Source organism: Ranitomeya imitator, chromosome 2, assembly GCF_032444005.1.
Source record: "Ranitomeya imitator isolate aRanImi1 chromosome 2, aRanImi1.pri, whole genome shotgun sequence".
In the NCBI taxonomy this organism is placed as follows: domain Eukaryota; kingdom Metazoa; phylum Chordata; class Amphibia; order Anura; family Dendrobatidae; genus Ranitomeya; species Ranitomeya imitator.
Genome location: NC_091283.1, coordinates 201,768,811 through 201,789,802, shown reverse-complemented (window position 1 = coordinate 201,789,802; position 20,992 = coordinate 201,768,811). Strand labels below are relative to the sequence as shown.

At 45.0% G+C, this 20,992-nt stretch overlaps 1 protein-coding gene across 2 annotated transcripts in view; it reads left to right on the top strand.

The window, feature by feature from the left end:
- Positions 1-20,992, top strand: part of SCAI (suppressor of cancer cell invasion) — a 126,839-nt gene that overhangs the window by 55,820 nt on the left and 50,027 nt on the right. For both annotated transcript variants that reach the window (XM_069748485.1, XM_069748487.1), the window contains exon 2: positions 16,801-16,930. In XM_069748485.1, coding sequence (XP_069604586.1) covers positions 16,827-16,930 — 104 coding nt within the window. In that variant the 5' untranslated portion in view covers positions 16,801-16,826. The remainder of the gene's footprint in view (positions 1-16,800; positions 16,931-20,992) is intronic.

Below are 20,992 nucleotides of genomic sequence, written 5' to 3'. Positions count from 1 at the left end.
ACGGCCGCAGCAAACCTGTCTCTGCCAAATACTGGCTGGCCTAGGCACTGCTTCATCTCCCCGGCACTCATGCCCTCCGGGAAAGCATAGCTGTGGGCATCGGTAATCAGCTGCTGGTGCCTCGCATACGCCCTCTTAGGGAGGACACCCCACTGGGGCCTCCGTGGCGCTACCAGTACTCTGGCGACGGCCGCACCAAACCTGTCTCTGCCAAATACTGGCCGCCCCAGGCCTAGGCACTGCTTCATCTCCCCGGCGCCAATGCCCTCCGGGAAAGCATAGCTGTGGGCATCGGTAATCAGCTGCTGATGCCTCACATATGCCTGCTCATGGAGGACTACCCAATGGGGCCTCTGTGGCGCTACCAGTACTCTGGCGACTGCCACAGCAGACCCGTGTCTGCCAAACCGCAGCCGCCCTAGGCCCAGGCATCCTCTTCTAGTGAATCTTCACTGCCGACTTACTGAGGGTTCCCATCAAGGACAGGAAACCAACTGATGTGGAGAGAGGAGCCCGCCCTTTTTTATCTTGAAGGTTTCCTGCCCTTGAAGGGCGGATCCCCTCTCTCGTGGTGCCGTCGTGGGTGACTGAAAAAAAGAATCTTTAGGGAAAATATCCTGCATTTTTCTTGAATCGTCGTCTGCCATCTAAATGTGCATGTAGTCTTATAGTCACTCTACTTGGTGACTTCCTGCTGCATTCTCTGCTCTGCTCTGATTGGATTTCTGGTCCTCCCTTGAAATTGATCAACTTCAACAAGTGACCACAAACAGCAGGATTTAAAGGGAACCTGTCACCCCGTTTTTTCAGATTGAGATAAAAATACTGTTAAATAGGGCCTGCGCTGTGCGTTACAATAGTGTATGTAGTGTACCCTGGTTCCCCACCTATGCTGCGAAATACGTTACCAAAGTCGCCGTTTTCGCCTGTCAATCGGTCAGGTCAGGTGGGCGTGGTGACATCGCTGTTTCTTCACTAGCTTTCCGTTGGTGGCGTAGTGGTGTGCGCATGCCCATCTTCTGAATCCACTGCGCGCAGGTGAAGAAAAAGGATGCGATCTGCGCTATTACCCTTGCCATCGGTGGGGGCGGCCATCTTCCTGAGGCCGCGCGTGCGCAGATGGAGTGCTCTGCTGCACGGGGCTTCAGGAAAATGGCCGTGGGATGCCGCGTGTGTGCAGATGGAGATCGCGGCGGCCGTTTTCCTGAAGCCGAGATGCAAACTCAGCTTTGGGAAAACGGCCGCCGTGATCTCCATCTGCGCACGCGCGGCCTCAGGAAGATGGCCACCCCCACAGATCACCAGGGAAATAGCGCCGATCGCGCGCTTTTTCTTCACCTGCGCACAGTGGATTCGTCACTTGGACATGCGCACACCACTACGCCACCAACGGAAAGCTGGGGAAGAAGCAGCGATGTCACCACGCCCACCTGACCTGACCAGCCTGATTGACAGGCGAAAACGGCGACTTTGGTTATGTATTTCGCAGCATAGGTGGGGAATCAGGGTACACTACATACACTATTGTAACGCACAGCGCAGGCCCTATTTAACAGTATTTTTTATCTCAATCTGAAAAAACGGGGTGACAGGTTCCCTTTAAGGCAGGGCTGCTGATGTCCACAAAGTTGGCTACCAATGTGCCCAAGAATTTGCAAATGCTGACGTGAATTTGTGAATACTGTTACTGCTTACTCACGGCTAGAAGAATAGCAGATGCACTACACGCTATGCACGTCTGCTAGGCCCGTCGTGTTAGGCAGTCGATCGCGAGACATGCAGGCGCTGGGAATCGAACATACATGTGCTTCTCACAAAATTAGAATATCATCAAAAAGTTAATTTATTTCAGTTCTTCAATACAAAAAGTGAAACTTGGGTATCCTATTCATTGCAAACAAAATGATCTATTTCACATGTTTATTTCTGTTAATGTTGATGATTATGGCTTACAGCCAATGAAAACCCTAAAAGTCACTCAGTAAATTAGAATAATTAACAGGAAGCCTTTGCAGATGTTTTTAAGCATTTATGAAGGTTCTCTTAGTCTGTTTCAGTAGCTCCACAATCATGGGGAAGACTACTGATGACAGCTGTGCAGAAGACAGTCATTTACATACGCCACAAGGAGGGTAAGCCACAAAAGGTCATTGCTAAAGAAGCTGGTTGTTCAGAGTGCTGTATCCAAGTATATTAATGGAAAGTTGGGTGGAATGAAAAAGTGTGGTAGAAAAAGGTGCACAAGCAACCGGGATAACCGCAGCCTTGAAAGTATTAAGAAAAGGCCATTCACAAATTTGGGGAGATTCACAAGGAGTGGACTGCTGCTGGAGTCATTGCTTCAAGAGCCACCACACACAGACATATCCAGGACATGGGCTACAAGTGTCACATTCCTCGTGTCAGCCACTCAACCAACAGACAACCCCAGAAGCTTCTTACCTGGGCCAAGGAGAAAAAGAACTGGACTGTTGTCAGTGGTCCAAGGTGTTGCTTTCAGATGAAAGTACGTTTTGCATTTCATTTGTAAATCAAGGTCCCAGAGTCTGGAGGAAGAGTGGAGAGGCCACAATCCAAGGTGCTTGAGGTCTAGTGTGAAGTTTCCACAATCAGTGATGGTTTGGGGAGCCATATCATCTGCTGGTGTAGGTCCACTGTGCTTTATGAAGGCCAAAGTCAACGCAGCCGTCTACCAGGAAATATTAGAGCACTTTATGCTTCCCTCTGCCGACAAGCTTTTTGGAGATGGAAATGTAATTCTCCAGCAGGACTTGGCACCTGTCCACACTGCCAAAAGTACCAATACCTGGTTTACAAACAACAGTATCACTGTGCTTGATTGGCAGCAAACTCGCCTGACCTTAACCCCATAAAGAATCTATGGAGTATTGTCAAGAGGAAGAAGAGACACCAGAACCAACAATGCAGACGAGCTGAAGGCTGCTATCAAAGCAACATGGGCTTCTATAACCCCCCAGCAGTACCACAGGCTGATTGCATCCATGCCACACTGCATTGATGCAGTAATTGATGCACAATTAGCCCCGACCAGGTATTGAGTGCATTTACTAAACATACATTTCAGTAGGCCAACATTTGAGATTTTAAAATCATTTTTCAAGCTGGTGTTATAAAGAATTCTAATTTACTGAGATAATGACTTTTGGGTTTTCATTGGCTGTAAGCCATAATCATAAACATTAACAGAAATAAACAGTTGGAAATAGATCACTTTGTAAGAACTCTATATGATATCGGAGTTTCATTTTTTGTATTGAAGAACTGAAATAAATTAACTTTTTGATGATATTCTAATATTGTGAGAAGCTCCTGTAATTAAAGGGAACCTGTCAGCAAATTTTGCAGCTATAAGATACGGCCACAGCCTTTCAGGGCTTATCTACAGCATTCTATAATGGATAATGCTGTAAATAAGCCCACGATCCGACCTGCAAGTGAAGAAAAATAAGTTATATTATAAGTTATATTATACTTGCATGCGGGGCGGTCCGGGCTGATGGGTGTCGCAGGTCTAGTTCCGGCGCCTCCCATTTTCTTGTGATGACGCCCTCCTGCTACTTCATCGCTCCCTGGCATCGCGCTCCTGCCCTGGCGTACTTATCTGCGCTATTGAGGGCAGAGGAAGGTTCTGCAGTGTTCAGGCGCCAGGAAAGGTCAGAGGTCCAGCGCCTGCGCACTGCAGGAGCGATAAAGATGGGAGGCACCGGACCCAGAACTGCGATACTCATCGGACCGGACTGCCCTCCGGGTAAGGTTCATGTAGCTTATTTTTCTTCACTGGCAGGTCGGATCAGGGGCTTATCTCCAGCATTATAGAATACTGTAGATAAGCCTTGAAAGGCAGTGGCCGCAACTTATAGCGGCAAAATCTGCTGACAAGTTCCCTTTAACATCTGTTGATGACTTGTCATGCTCTCTACAGCTGCAGAACCAATACCACTGCCAGTATGAGAAGACACACTCCCCCCGTACATACTTCCTGGGAATGCATCAAATCCTAGGGTTAACACTTTGGGCATCATTACTGTACATCATGCCGTGACTGTACACTTATAAGCATTCCTGCCAAATACAGCCTAAAAATACCGCCTCTCTATAACCACTGCATTAGCATTGCTTTCAGAATGCAGAATTGTGAATAATTGAGAAAGCTTGAAATCCTCTTAACAGGAAGCTATCGGGTTCCTAAAGTGTTGCCTTCTTCCCGTGGACGGAGGATCTCCGTCTGTTACAGATGCTAGCACATCAGGGAATTAAGGATTTATTCTAACTTTAAGCTTCAGCTTGCAAAAAGGGAAAACCTAACAACAAGTTAAAGGGAACCGGACACTTATAATGCCGTCCATCTGCAGGCAGCATGTCCCGGAGTAGGCGGATAAACAGGATTGTTAATGAGTCAGTATAACTTGCTCTAACACTTTGGATCCTTCTGTGCTTGGGAGTCCAGTGGGCGGTCTTACTTTGAGGGGTTTTTCACATCTCATCAAGTTACTGTATTTCTAGGAGACGTGATAAATTACTGAGCAATGACAAATGGGTTGCTCATTGCTCTGAAATGTCATGTTATAATGGATCGGTAGCTTTGTCCAACATTTGTTGTCTTGTTTTCGGGGCACTGGAGGTCCCCAGGTGGTCTGCAGTTAGCCTCTATTTTGTGGATAGCTGATAACTTGATAAAATGGGTGTGAGACTTCAATGATTACCACGGTATCCATACTTGAACATTGAAGCCTGTCAAACGCTGGTTAGAACCGCCCACTGGACTCCTAAGCATTGGGAGATGTTTTAAAGAAATAGTTGTAATTTGTTCCCATAAAACTATATATCAATCTGTTCGGCTCCTCCTGCTTTATAAAATGTTGCCTGCAGATTTCACTATGACTGGGTCCCTTATTATAGAGGTGTATTATTAATTGCAGGAAGAGTAAACACTTTCCCGATATGATGTATTGGTACGTCCATTGTCAGATTTTTTTTTTTTTCGTTGATGCAGGCTCAGTAGCTGAGCCCGCATCATTGCTGGCAGACGATGCCTGTGTTACACAGCTGTAATGTGCCTCTAACAGCAGCAAGCGGAGTCTGTGATCGGATTATTTCAGGTGCTACATTGGAATCGCCCACTCGTGTCCCCTATTCTAAATAAATAATACAAATCTACACATTTGGTATTGTTGTTTTGAAATGCCGGATTTGTGGTTTTTAAGTCACCCCCAACATTAAAAACAAAGGTTGATCAGAATGTTGTACGTACCCAAAGATGGTATCAATAATAAAAAAATAAAGCCATCAAACTCCTCCGGCTACCAAAAAAATAACATTACCCGTCTTAAAACATTGCGACACAAGTACAGTTTTTAAATAGAATTTTCAAATTAATAATATAAAAAAATAAAAATAAGCCCCCCCCCCAAAAAAAAAAAAAAAAAAATTAAGGGATTGCATTTTTGGCGCACTTGAAAATTTTGCTGAATGGCAGGCATTTTACCAATATCTCATATAGCTATGTGGATGGAAAAATAACGTTTCGGCTCTTGGAAGAAAAGGAGAGAATAATGAAATACTGCCAAGTCGGGAAGGGGTTACGCGGTAATACATTTTTAATCAGTAGCAGAACTGCTCCTCAGAAGAATTCCAACGGACCAGATCCAAATCTAGACTGGACTGGAAGCCATTGCTTCACCCTTCTTCTGTTACAGACCAGCTGAGGTCTATGATCGGCTGCAGCTAGAAGAGCGAGTCTGCAGCCAGTCGCTGGCCTTAGCACTGTTCCTCTGATGTAGGCACAGACCACTAGGCAGCCTGAAATCACAGGCTGGCAACAGATGAGTACACATCAAGTTTGTTCCTTGCACTCTTTTGCATGGGGTCTATGTTTTGTTTTTTTGGAAAATCTGTGGTAGAAATGTACTGGGAAATATTGATGCCTTGCAGCAGTTATGGAACTGTAGTCTGAAGCTTAAGGAGCTGATGGGTTTTCCTAGTATATTCATGTTAGTGTCCTGTTACTTCCAACATTTACTCATATGTTCTAATTATTTGTATTATATGTAATATATTCTAATGGGGATAATAAGCTTACAATGATTTTTAAATAGACAGATCACCTTCCCTTAAAGAGGGGCCATCGGTATCATATCAGAGGGGTCTAGCGCCTATTAAGTTGAATAGGAGCTGAGCTGCAGTACCTGAGAACAACCACTATAAAGTGTATGGTGCTGTGGGGGTTCTGTCACTGTACGCTGTGTACTTCTGGTGACCGGTATTTCTTCCTCCTTTTTCCTCTTCCTTCCTTTTTCCCCTTCCTTCCTTTTTCCCCTTCCTTCCTTTTTCCCCTTCCTTCCTTTTTCCCCTTCCTTCCTTTTTCCCCTTCCTTCCTTTTTCCCCTTCCTTCCTTTTTTCCCCTTCCTTCCTTTTTCCCCTTCCTTCCTTTTTCCTCTCCTCATTTTCCTTTTCCACCTTCCTTTTCCTTTTCCACCTTCCTCCCTTCATATTTTTTTCCACCCCATCTGAACAGCATGATGTAGGGACAGGGACCCTGATTCCAGCACTTGCTGTACTGCTTGCTGTAGCCTTGATTTAATTCAGTTTTCTCTGCTGCTCTGTATAAACCCGCCCACCGCTTTCTCTTCACATTGGCATTTTTCTGCCTTTGTACAATTGAGGATGGGTTTATAGAGCGCTCATGAATATGGAGGACTACCTGGGAGCAGGTTTATTAGTGTTCTAGTGATAATCTCCTCCTGATAAAAGTGATTGTTATCAAAACTACAGCGAGTAGTTCTGTAAGGGTACCGTCACACTAAAGGTACCTTCAAACTAAGCGACGCTGCAGCGATACCGACAACGATGTTCTCCAGCGACCAACGATGCCGGTAACCAGGGTAAACATCGGGTTACTAAGCGCAGGGCCGCGCTTAGTAACCCGATGTTTACCCTGGTTACCAGCGTAAAAGTTAAAAAAACAAACGCTACATACTTACCTTCCGCTGTCTGTCCCCCGGCGCTGTGCTTTCCTGCACTGACTGTGAGCACAGCGGCCGGAAAGCAGAGCGGTGACGTCACCGCTGTGCTTTCCGGCTGGCCGGCGCTCACATTCAGTGCAGGAAGGCACAGCGCCGGGGGACAGACAGCGGTAGGTAAGTATGTAGTGTTTGTTTTTTTAACGTTTACGCTGGTAACCAGGGTAAACATCGGGTTACTAAGCGCGGCCCTGCGCTTAGTAACACAATGTTTACCCTGGTTACCAGTGAAGACATCGCTGGATCAGTGTCACACACGCCGAACCAGCGATGTCAGCGGGAGATCCAGCGACGAAATAAAGTTCTGGACTTTCCTCAGCGACCAACGATCTCCCAGCAGGGGCCTGATCGTTGGTCGCTGTCACACATAACGATTTCCTTAACGATATCGTTGCTACGTCACAAAAAGCAACGATATCGTTAACGATATCGTTATGTGTGACGGTACCTAAGGCTTGGTTCACATTGCGTTCAGGGGCAATGTTAAACGGAGTACGTTACACCGCGGCATAACGCGGTGTAATGTACTCCGTTACCGCCACCATTGAATGCAATGCCGGACGCATCGCCTAGCGCACACCCAGAATGGGCGTGCACTAGTGATGCGCTGTCATTGAGTGACGGAACCGAGACGCGGGCTGCAGCGTTTCTGGGTCCGTCACTGCTAGCGCAGATGGAGCTAGCAGAAGCTCCATCTGCGCTAGCGTGATGTAGCGCCGGCACTTGCGTTAGTTAGCAGCAGCTTTAGCGTATGTGCTGAACGGGCTGCTACTAACGCAGTGTGACCCTAGCCTAAGTGATGCATTGCTGGAATCAAGGTCTCTGCCCCTACATCATTGTTCTCTCAAGTTTGGAGTCAAAAACCTGGTGACAGATTCCTTTTTAAGGGTAGACTTTTTTTTTTTTTTTATTAGGTTTTTTTATTTTCATGTCTTACACGCATTGTTGATTAAGTGCACTATTGTTGGACTGATCAGTTGCAATAATGAAATAAACACTGCAGCGATTTGCCCAGCGGTTTAAATGACTGGCACTTAACGTTACTAGTTTCCCAGCCGAGGCGCGCCATTATTTATTTGTGTTTTCCCTTCCATCTGCTCACACGGCTTCTCTGTATGCGGTGAACGTGGCAGCCTTCCCAGCGGCATGAATAATTGTTGACATGTAATATGGCAGCCGTGTGTGCTCTATACACAGAGCATTTAAGACACCTGCTTTATCAGGTTCATTCTGCTTTAAAATGTATTTAAGTCCTTAAGATATTTAATATGGAATGGAGGCTGATAAAGCTGCAATGCATCGCGCAGAATCTTAGGCCCTTTCACACTGATTCCGCCGGATCCTTTTTTTTTTGTCATAGACTTGTATTAGGGACGGATGGCCTCCCGTTTCACGGATCCGTTGAAAATGGTTTGTCTGGTGGCGGGAGACAATGGACAAAGTAATGTTTTGTGTCCGTCGAAAAAAACGGACTGCGACAAATCCGTTGCTAGAATGGAAACCTATGCAAATGGCGGAATCCGGTGACGGATTGTGTTTTTTTTTTTGTTTTTTTTTTAATACTGCATTCTCTAGTGTAGAAAATAAAAACAAACCTTCTCCTCCAGCATCGGTGTCATTCTTGTGGTTTTTGTCACTTGCACAATGTTGCATCACGTGAGCACTGCTGCCAGTCTCGGACAACCAAGGGAGCGTTGTGTAAGTGTTGCAGCCCAATGGCACCCACTGATTGGCGGCAGCGCTCACGGGGCATAGCAATGTTACCGAACGGCTCTGGTTTAGGTGGCGACAATCTGTTATTTTTTTTACACCTTTTTAGAAGGTCTTGTGTGAGTAATGGACAATCCGTTTAAGGAACATATAATGTAGGTAGATTTATTGCTGGAGGTTTCCAGGGATGGTCCGATTCGCTGCTCCTCGTCCGCGAAGTAGACCCCCCGATGTGCGTCATCAGCATGCACAGCACAATAAGTTACACATCGATGCCTCCGTGTATGACGATCACAGCTCTCGTCCCGGTGACAGCCGCGCTGTTACCGCAAAATGCTTTTTTTTTTCCTTTTTTTTTTTTTTTGTAATTGGGATTTTACCATTAAGACTTCCTTTCAGGCATCACATCAGCGAGAGGCAGCGTTCTGAGCGAACGTTTTCTTAATTAGGACCTTAAACACCACTAATGCAAATTAATTGCATTGTGAAAATGTTAATAGCCTGGCAGAGGTAATTGCTCTTATTATAGGCTTCTGCAGCGCCAACGTCTCCGAACCCAGCCCTACCAATATGGAATGGTCGCGGCAGCGAAGAGGTTAAATCACGGGTCACACGCACACGTATTAAAATCTCTGTATGTATTGATCTCGCCTTCAGACACCGGATATAAATACATTAATTGCCCTTGTGACCGTAGCGCATGAGTTGCTATTATATATGACCCGTCGGTGGCTTTTTCCACCGTGAAGGTCGTTGGTAGCGCTGCGGATATTTCATATTATGGCGATATGTGATATTGACACGTGGGTGCAGCTATTTCTATAGGAAAAGATGGTAGGATATTATTTACAGGTATTTATATCCTGATTTTTGTTTTTTTTATTAAGATTCTTTTTAAGGTTCTTTAGATTATCATCAAACAAAAAAATTAAAATAGACAATAAAAAGTAGTAATAAAAATAATATAAAAATAAAAAAAATAAAAATGATGATATAAAAATCAAAATATAAAAATAAAAATCCTAATAAAAATAAAACAATTAAAAAAAAATAATAATTGAAGGCTGCAACAATATTCACTATCTATACCCCCTGCCTACTGAACACGCTGGTAATTGAGGGGAAAAAAAATATATGTATGAATATGTCTTGTTCACTGTAAGATAGATTTCCAAGAGATCAGGTTACATCTTATTTTTTTTTTTTAATTCAATGAATGAGGAAGGAGCAGACACAAACTGCCCCCACACTTTTTTTTTTTTTTTGCAGCCTTTTGACTGCCAAAGTTTAACAAATCCCACAATGAGTCACATTTCACTTCTTAATTTTCTTGACAATGTTTTGAAAACAAGGTTTGGAATGAAAATCGTTGTGGATCATCCGATGAAATAATTTGGAGGGGTATTCAGAGTAACTTATGCAGTTTTTGATGATGTTTTTAAAGCGCGTCCTATAAAGGACGCAGATCCGTGACAGTTTGGGACATACAGCATAACAATAAGCAGGTTTGCAATTGACTTTGATTTCTTTGTCTGCTGTTCTCCTGCAATGAGAGCATTTATCTTACATAATGTACAGCTAATTTCCATGGAGCTCAGCCATCAGTGCTTGGCCAGACCCTGGCCTGAAGTGCCTACATTCCAGGAGAGGGGTTAACTCCTAATATTCTAGTCACCTCTCCACACCCATTAAGATCTATACAGCAGTTAGCTGCTTATATCCCTCCCCCACCTTCTACCTCTCAGCTCCTGACTAGCTGCTGTGATGCATCTTGCAAAATTACCAAGATTTCAGACCAAGTCTCCTAATCATGGCTGTCGCTGTCCAGAGTTGTGTGCTTCTTTAAATGCAGTGCTAACAGTGTAGACTCAGAACAAACCACTGATGGCTGAATGTGTTATAGCAGAATTTGTGCCGAGCTTTATAGCCGCCCTGCCACAAACCAAAAAGTAAGGAGACTGGACGGAGACTGCGCTGCTAAAGGACATCTTGAGAATACCCCTTTTAAAGAGAATGTCACCAGGTTTTTGCGACATATGAGAGAAGTATAATGTAGAGGCAGAGATCCGGATTCCAGCAATGTGGCACTTTATTGGGCGAGTTAGTGTAGTTTTGATAAAATAACAAGAGGACTTCTAAACCTGCTGCCATAGTCTTCCATATTCATAACCCCGCCCCCACCACTGATTGGCAGCTTTTTGTGTACAGTGTGCATAGGCAGAAAGCTGCCAATCAGTGGTGTGGGTGGTGTTATACACAGCTCAGCATTTAAAAAACTGCTTGATCTGCAACAGATGCAATCACCATGGCATCAAATCTCCAGCAAGCAGCTTAGTAAGTGATACATCGCTGGAATAAGGTTCTCTGCCCCTACATAATGTTTTTCTCGGGTGGGATTGCAAAAACCTGGTGACAGATTCTCTTAAAGCGAAGTAGAAGTCACCTATAGATGTGACACTTAATATAAACCTTTAATGTCTTCTTCCCAAAGTGGGGAACTTGTTACCAAGTCATGCAGCCAATACTCTGGACCCAGGCACAGACAGGTGTATACACTTACCCCCACAGATAATCCCATTTCGCCAGGTACATTTTGGATTGTGGCGCCCAACTATGTACCAATTAGGCGAATTACTGCGCCTTGGTGACATTTTTTTTGCCAGCACATCTCCCCCAGTACAAGCTGCACAGCCCAAGACCACATGCAGCACAGTGCCGCCATGTGCTCGGACGCTTGTCATATATATTATTCTAACATGTGAACCATATCCTCACTTATTCATTCCTCCAACATCTGAGTCTCCCAGACAAAAGAATAAAAAGGTTGGCAATTCCCCTGTGGACCACAAAATGTTACTGCTGATGATCCTCCCTGGTATCCATTGTATTCATGAATTTAAAGGGGTGTCTCATCTTAAATAGTTTAGACTGTAAAGTGTGCGTCGGGGGCGAGCTCTGTGCTGTGCGTCGGGGGCGAGCTCTGTGCTGTGCGTCGGGGGCGAGCTCTGTGCTGTGCGTCGGGGGCGAGCTCTGTGCTGTGCGTCGGGGGCGAGCTCTGTGCTGTGCGTCGGGGGCGAGCTCTGTGCTGTGCGTCGGGGGCGAGCTCTGTGCTGTGCGTCGGGGGCGAGCTCTGTGCTGTGCGTCGGGGGCGAGCTCTGTGCTGTGCGTCGGGGGCGAGCTCTGCTGTCTTTGATGGAAGCATTTCCGGGGCGTTCCTGAAGTAATAAACCCTTAGACACAGGTACCATTAAATATTGGTAGTGGTGCAGGCAGGAAACTGCTCCCCTACTTTGCTTTTTGGTCTGATCTTGGAGTCACTGCACCAACTGCATCATTCTGCTATTGCGTGGCCAAAACTGCAAACAGGAGACTGAATGGGGTGTTAACTGGAAGTTAAAATCCTTTTTTTCTCTTTTTATTTTTATTTTTTTTATTTTTGTGGTGCACATTATGGCGGTATTACGGTATATTCACAGGGCATGGTGTAAGGGTGAGCTGTACAAGTGATATGCCCACAAATGGTGTATGGTTTATTCGTGTGTGTGTATATATGTGTGTGTATATATGTGTGTATGTATGTATATATATATATATATATCAAATTTTTTTTTTTTACATAATGTTTTAAAATTGATCTCTAAAAGTAAATTTTAAGGTTTTCCAGCAATAGAAAATGGGTCACAAAAACCAGATGCTTCAGAAAACCTGTCCTCTGATTTTTTTTTATTTTTTTTTGTAGAAGAATGAAATGTACCGTATTTTACAATCCCATGCAGTTTATCTAGCCGTGCTGCTTCCCGAATGCCCGAAAACCTTTCCCCTCTGCCGTCTCATGAGCTTTAGATCACGCCGTGCCTCCCCCTCACTGCTCCCAGGCTCGGCAAGCAGCAGTCTTCACCAACCATTCACGCCGCTTATCTACAGAACAATATTCGGCTCCGCAGAACGCCGTTGACGGTAGTTTTTGCTCTGGCGCTGATTTTCCTGATTGCTAATTGTTCCTGAGATCTTAATGCTGAACACCCCCTCGCCTCTCTTCCTTTGGGGTCTCAGTGCCTGCTCCCAGGATGCTGACTCTTTTCTCACATTGCCGTGGCATATAATCACTCAGATTGCAGACTTTACTACTGTGTAGGGACTTGTCCCACTGTCCATAGGATTGGTAATGTCCAATTGATGATTTGGGGTATTTCCAAGGAGGCACAACAGACCTGGTAAAAGAATAATTGTAGAGAAAGGTATTCCAGAACAGAATTGTTCACAAATGTTCACTTTGCCTTTTCAGGGGTTTATTTAGTTTTGTAAGCTCCACCAATTTCTGCTGATTCTGGAACAGTTTTTCTTTTTCTTCTATGCCTCCCCGTTCCAAAGATATGCCCCCAATAGTGCAAGTCATCCCTGTAGCCAACTGGGTGTGTCGGTAGAACTTCCTCATGGGCGTCTCCTTTTTCATCCTCTGACGTTGGCCAATCAAAACACGCCCACACCCACAAGGGTCTGTGGTATACGCACAGGGAAATTATACAGCTTTATTTCTGGGGGGGGGGGGGGAGTGCGTAACATTAAAACGGAGGAGCACGAAAATAAAAACTGTTCCAGAATCTGAAGCTGTAATCTGTTAAAATTAAAGAATTCCGTGAAATGTCTTCCACATGTATCAAAAATCGTATTCACCTACTGATTTCTCGCTGCTCCTTGTTTCCCCGACAGTCTCCTTACTTTCAGGGACAGCACTTGAGCTCTGCAGCCAATCGGTGTCTTCCCCCGATTTTAGGATGGAGCTGATTGATTTCAACATGCCCGATCCCTTTGTTCACAGAAGGGAAGGGCCTGGCAGCGACTTTTTTCCCCTCTCGCCATACAGAAGCCAAGCTTCCTGACTTGAGTGCGTCCAGGAGGGCCGAGCATGTGGCCGCCGGCTATCTTAAGCGTACGGCCGGCTTTAGTTTTCATAAAGCACATTTACCGTAAGAGTTTTTTTTCTATTTATTGCTGTACGCCGGCAGTACGACGGAGCTTGTCGCCCACGGCTTGTTTTTTTTTTTTTTTTTTTTCTTTCTTTACATTATTCTATTTTTTCTCTTTTGATTACTCACATTTTTATTGATTGAGGTAAAGAGTGGCAAGCTAACAGATGGGTGTCCCGAGGCTTCCATTATCTGACCTTTTTTTCTTTAGTGAGTCTGCAATGTCCGGGCAGCCAGGCTATAGCAGTCACTTGCTGTTCCCATAAAGCTCCGCAAACACCATGCAGCAAAATCTTCCCATTATAATAAAAGCCGCCGGCTGGATTGGCAAGGAGAGGACGACTGCAAATAACATTTCTAAGAAGCTGATGAATAGATGCATTCGTCAGGGAACGAAAAAGAAATGGCTTCCCTTCTGCCGGATCAGAAAAGGGTTTGGATCCAGTAAAATATTTAAAAAAATAAATGAAATCTTGGAACAGCTGCTGTGGCGCTGCATTAAATTAACTGTCAACATAAGTTTCAGTGTTTGTAATAAAAGAAAAAAAAAAAAAGCTTCTACCCACCAATCTTAGACCTGCCGGTGATAATTCATGTGACCGCTGCAGTCAGTCACCATTCTCAGCAGAACCACTGAGGACAGTGATTGGCTGCAGCTCTGTCAGGACTTAGAACAGCCGCATTTCTTTAGGCTATGTTCATATGTTGCGTTTTTTGCTGTTTTTTTTTTCTCTAGGCAAAACCTGCTTTCTTGGCAGTAAAGAGGCTATCTACAAAAATCAGATTTTGATGCATCTTCCTTAAGGTTTAAAAAAAACACAGATATATGAGGTTTTGCTGCGTTTTTGCTCTTGCTCATTGCTTTTGTATGGGTGAAAAAATACTGGCAGTGACATTGCTGCAGCAGTTTTTTCCCCAATTCGGACAGGACAAAAAAAACCAAGGTGCATGCCTGAGATTTCTGCCAGTACTGTAAAAAGCAGCTTAAAATTTGCATTAAAAAAACTGCAGCAAAAGAGCAATGTGTGAACATAGTCTTATCCATTGACTAACACTTTTACAGTGGTCCGCTGATGTTACTCCTGGCAATGGCCAAATCGAGACCCCTGGTTCACCAACGGACAGGAATTGAGGCAGAAAAGTGGTTACAAAGTCGGACAAGTCTCTCAATAAATATGGTCAATCATTGTGCTGTCCAGAAACTGGATTTTCTGGCCGAAATTGTAGTAAATGCGTCAGGCCACCCTTGGGTCTTTAGTTGCCTTTAAGCCTTGTCCGTCAGTCAGGAGACACGGGTGCGTTGGGACGTATCGCCGTTGGTCGGGTGTTTTCTCACATATAATAAATGTTGGGGTAACTGAGTAACAGATTTCTAGTGTAAATTTGTGGATCTGTCCTAGCTGTTGGCTATCGCTTGCTTTACGCCGTGCATTATCTTGATAATACCCTGATGTTTAATTGCGTCTTTTCCACGTTCCGCCTCTCGTGGTCACCGTGTCAGTGTGTGTTCCGTCCGGCATTGGTGCCCAAAGACTGTAAGAAGAGGAGTGCGCCATCGTGCCGGTCCGAGGCTGTTCGCCATTTTTCTGCCTGTTGTCATGTTAGCGATCTTATTAAAGTGTTGGACGCGAGAGTCTAATTGTGCGAGGAGCGAGACGTGTCAGGATCCACCACGAGTCTCACACTTGCGTTTCACGCCCACCGTTCTCATAACCGTCACCGCCGTGCCTCAGCATCCGAGAGCTGTTACGTCGCAGCTCCCAGGTTAACTCTTTCCAATCCCACCTTCTCATTCACTGCAGAAATGACTCGTACCTACTCAATACCTAGGGGTAAAAACAACTTTCACATAAAGCCCGCATGGCCTGGTTGCCTTCAGCTACCCTCAAATCAAAACTACTCTTGGTGCATATAATAGTCTAATGCGTCCCCCGTTCTCATGCTCCATCAACTCTTTATTCATCTTTATTTGTATTCTGACAGCACTATTTGTTCTGGGACCTCCTTTTGCTTCACTACAGTTCCTACATGTAGAAATTTGATATGCCCAATACTCTGTTCCCACAGTCTAAGAAAAGCTTTGATGTAGGCTAAGTTCACACTGGGCATTTTTGCTGCGTTTTTTTCTGCAGCAATACCGGAGTGCTTGGCAGGAAAGCGCTGCAGCAAAATCGCAGGTCTTGGCGTTTTGGGTTTTTTTGTGCTTTTTTTTTTTTTTTTAATTTTTTTTTTTTTTTATTTCAATGGGTGAAAATCGCTGAAAGAAGAGAAATGCTTGAAGTCCAAAAAACCAAGCAATGCAGAAAATACTGATGACAAAACCAAGCGGTGTCCATGAGATTTCTGAAATCTTAGACATAGCTGGTACTATAAAATGTAGCTGAAAATGAGCATAAAGAAGCAACAAAAACGCCCAGTGTGAACATAGCCTAAGTCTTAGGCTGTGTGCACACGTTGCTGTTTTTTCACGGTTTTTCCAGATAAAAACGCTATAAAACCGCATACAATATGCATCCCATCATTTAGAATGAATTCCGCATGTTTTGTGCACATGATGCGTTTTTTTCCGTGAGAAAAACGCATCGCGGTAAACGCAGCATGTTCATTAATTTTGCAGTTTTTGTTTTGCAGATTTCCCACTACAAAATCCATTGGGAAATGTCCGGAAAAAAACGCGGCAAAAACGCTTGCAGATTTCTTGCAGAAAATTTCAGGTTTTTCTCAGGAATTTTCTGCGAGAAATCCTGAACGTGTGCACATATCTATCTATCCTTCACTGTTCTTATTTAAAGGGGTACTCCAAGATTTCAGCAATGTTAAAGCACAGATGTCTTCAGTTAAGGAGGTTGTGCTAACCTTGTAAGTCCAGCGCTCGGTCGTCTTGGGCAATGAGTGCCCAATCTTGCTCCATCTATTAGGGGGTCTGCAGAGACCTATCCTCAGGATTTGTGGGGGTCCAAGTATTCAGACCCCCATTAATCGGTACATTATGCTGTTTAGGGGATTACTGACAATCTTTGGATAACTCCTTTATTGCAGCGAGTATTTTTCATTAATCACAGGTCTCTTTCCTCTTTTTTTAGGGTATTGAACAATACAAGGAGCAGCGATGTCTCTGGGCAATGATGAGGACATCCCCCAGGTGGAGAGGAAGACCGTCACCGACTTCTGCTACTTGCTGGATAAGTCAAAGCAGCTCTTCAATGGCCTGAGGTTGGTGGTGGTACATAAGTGTGTGTGTGTGTGTATGTGTATATATATATATATATATATTCATTATTATAGAAGTCTGCATCGTGGCCAGAGGTGATGTTAGCCCAATCAGCCGGCCATTCTCCTGTCCCAGCTGATGGGGAGCGATCCGTCCTATGACTGAAGAGAACGTCTTTCCTGCAGATATCTATTATGTGATGGCGGCTTTCTGCGCCTGGCACAGAGGGAGTGCTGAATTATATTAAGCGCACCTCGGCTGAAAAATGTATCTGGGATATAGTTACCCATTACTGCTGGGGAGGCTGGAAGCGTCGCTCCCACAGATGTCAGATTTATGTAAAAGTTTAATTCCGGCTTAATAAGGGGGTGAGGTAACTCCGGTCCCAGGCTCGTCCTTACCACTTTATGTATTTGACAGTGGTATTACTTTTGCCTCATAAATTTCTTAATTTTAGGACACATCCACTTGTGAGTTTGGCACTAATTTGCCATTTTCTCCAACTTTGCAGCGCCTTCTGTCCCATTCGGGGTGAGACCAGTGGTGATAACTGGAACAAACAAAATCCTTGAACTTTAGAGAGTTTGAGTCATCATTCCGACAGATCGGAAAACTCTTAGCCGAGATGTTCGCACTGTCCAGAGTTGCGTACTCCAGGGGTTTGGAGAATAACGAGGAATTGTAAATACAGCAGGGGATGCACGGAGGCGAGGGGAGGTCTAGAGGGATCTTCAGGTAGAATGGCGCCTAGTGATACTTTTCTGTACTGCGAGGGAAATTGGACATCGCCTTCCAAGCCTATGGCATCAGAGTCTACAGAAACCATCACTAGGCATTTGTATGACGTTAAGTCAAAAGTTGAGCTATAGGTGCTCCCTTGATGCCACTGGTCTCATATGGTGGTGCAGAGCAAGACTGCGGTGGATCTGTCCTCTTCAGTGAGGAGTCCTGCTTTTGTATTGGGTGTAATAGCTGGAGATTGGTCTGGAGACCACATGGGCAACGCCATAAAGAAGACATTACAAGAGAGCAGCACACCGGGCCTACTCCTGATAGTGTGGTGTAGCATGACTTAATGTATGCTGGCCAGACCCTTTTAGAATTGGAGGAATGACCACTGGTCCAACAACGAAATCAGTGTCTCAGACCCGCTTTCAAACACACACCACCACCATGCCTCATGTTGCTCGCGCTCTTGTGAGCAGCCTACATGGCCTAAACGCGGTACCATGGCCTGCTGCGTCTCCAGACTTCTCTCCCATCGAGCACATCTGGGGCATCTGTAGTCGGCAATTAACCCTTTTACACCCCCCCCAAGCCTGTTTTCACCTTCTTGACCAGGCCAATTTTTACAGTTCGGACCACTGTCACTTTGAGGTAATAGATGTAACAAACAAACGGAGATTTGGCTCAAACATTTTGAAATTTTCAAACTTTTTTAACCCCTTCATGGCACGCACCGTACATGTACGCCGCATATCGTGTCCCTCCCTCTAATGTGGGCTCCGGCGCTGAGCCTACATCTTTTCCGGTACATGTCAGTTGTTTTGAACAGCTGACATGTGCCCCTACCAGCTGTGGGTGGAATCACAATCCACCCACGGCTGTTACCCCGTTAAATGCCGCTGTCAACTTCTGACAGCGGCATTTAATATGATCCTTCCAGAAGCGCGTCACTAAACCTGCCCATCGGTGACCCCATCACATGATCGCGGGTCACCGATGGGTTGGCATCAAAACCAGAGGTCTCTAGCAAACGTCTATGATTGTCTTAGTCAGATTGCCAACTGTACGATGTGCAAAGCCAGCTTCTTGTTCTACACCTTGGCCTTTGTCATGGCACTGTACAGCTGGAGGACTCTCCTTCACTATCCGTGCCGGAGGAGAGGAAAGCTTAGTGATTGGGACCAGTGGGACATATTTTCGCGTATGCGATGTAGAAGTGTGTGTACCAAATTATATTCAGATGTGTGTGTTTTGGAGTTAATTTATTTCATTTACAAGACAAAAAAAAAAAATCTAGAAAAATAAGACAAATAAAATAAATATAAATATTTGGTAAAATAAAAACATATTTGCTAATCGGACGTCAGTTGCAGGCGCTCAGTAATTTTAACTGTCTGACACCGTTACTATAGCAGCAAAAAATACTATAGTAGTCACTGATTACTACGGTTGATTTTTACTGTCCCTTACCTAGTCCGATCAACTAATATAAATTGCTTTTTAAATTCTTTTTTTTTTCTTTTTTCACATTAGAAACAACCGGAGGCCAATGAGTGTTTTGTGTCACTGATAAGCACTCGACAGCTGTAGGATGCAGGGATATGATTTTTTTCCCTACTTTTTGACTGTAACCCTGACTACATTCTGTAGACACAGATTAGTATGTTTTTTTTACTGTCCCTAATCTAGTCCTATCAATTAATAAAAATAATTTTTTATTCAGTTATTTTTATACACAAAAAAAAACCCCAACAACCGGAGACTGATGTGAATCACCAACCCAGCAGTCGTTGGCTGTAGGACACCCGCATGGATGTGGTGCAAAGAGGGGATTAAAAAAATGGGGAAAAAAAGTCCTTCTCGAAAGTGAGCATGGGTTGCCAATCAGTGGTGTGCATCTGATCATCGGGTGTAGGAAGCATTCGTGTAGGAAGCATTCACAGAGTGGTGTGTGTGTGTGCACACAAAATATTCCGGAAATCAGCGAGCACGAGTGCTGATCAGTGATTTGTGTCACTGATTGCCGCTCAATGGTTTCTAGGATGCACGAAAAAGAGAACCTGTCAAAGCTGAAGTGATCAAGTACTGATCAGCTCTCGGCGGCAGAAAGGGCGAGGAGGGTAGAGGGGGAGAAGTGGGGGGAAAAGTAGTAGAGGGGGGGATTGGGGTGAATTGGGAACAAGCTAGAGATTGGGAACAGATCAGGAACGTCTTCTTTCAGGAATCGCAGTAACACCGGCAGCAGAGATCTCACAGGCTTGAAAGTCTGTGGCACCACAGGGCCCAGCACAGCGTGACAGAACAGCAGTTTGACCACTCTGCACATGTCCGACGGTACAATACAGCGGTCACTATGGGGGTCACATCGCCTCTGTGACTCTGGTGCAATCAATGTCATCGTCTGATCGCTCATGTGCAGTATGTCTTGCCCAACTGCGGGCAAAGCCGAAAAGCATTACTGCGCCCGCGCATTATGTCCCAGAACACAGCTAAATACTTCCCGGGACACAGTGCACCGGCGCGTGCGCTGTAATGCTTTTTGGCTCTGCCCGCTGTTGGGCAACGCATACTGCGCGTGTGAAGATTGCATTGCGCACGCGCCAACTATGGAGGACAAGTACTCCAATTCTCGAACATATTGCAGACAACAGGGACGGATGGGGTGGAGAAATGAAGACGAATCGCCGCCCATCGGACCGGAAAAAAGGCATTTACATATCCCGCCAATTTGAGGTGTCGGGTTCCGTTTACCTCCATTGATGGCGGACAAGGCTGTAACAGACAATTCCTAATGTGTTGCGGCTGTCCACACCCATGAGACCATGCAGCCGCGGGGACCCAAACATAATATTCGAGCACGCCTAAGACACTCGTTATCACCAGAGCATGCTCAGATAACACCTTATCTCAGCACGGTCGCTCATCACTAGTCACTAGCCTTCAGGCCTCTGAGTATAAGCCCCCGATACGCTTTCTTTTACGGTGTTACCAGGCTCGTGTCTGGTTTACATGGTTGCGGTCAGATACTTAATGCCGTTTCCTTGTATTTCATGTAAACAGCAGCTCACTGTAATAATTACTCCCATCGACACTGGAGAGATCCCAAAATAGAGCGAGCCGTGGAGAATTGTACATTCCCTTTAGCCGCCATGATATTATTAGTCTTATTTTTTCCATGTGTTGTCATCATCTTCTGTGCCATTTGTACAGTTGTGCTCAAAAGTTTACATATCCCGGCAGAATTTTTGATTTCTGGGCCTTTTTTCAGAGAATATGAATAAGAATATTGCTACAGCCATTTCCTTGCTGTCGTCGCCTGCCGTTTCCAGCGCGCCGTC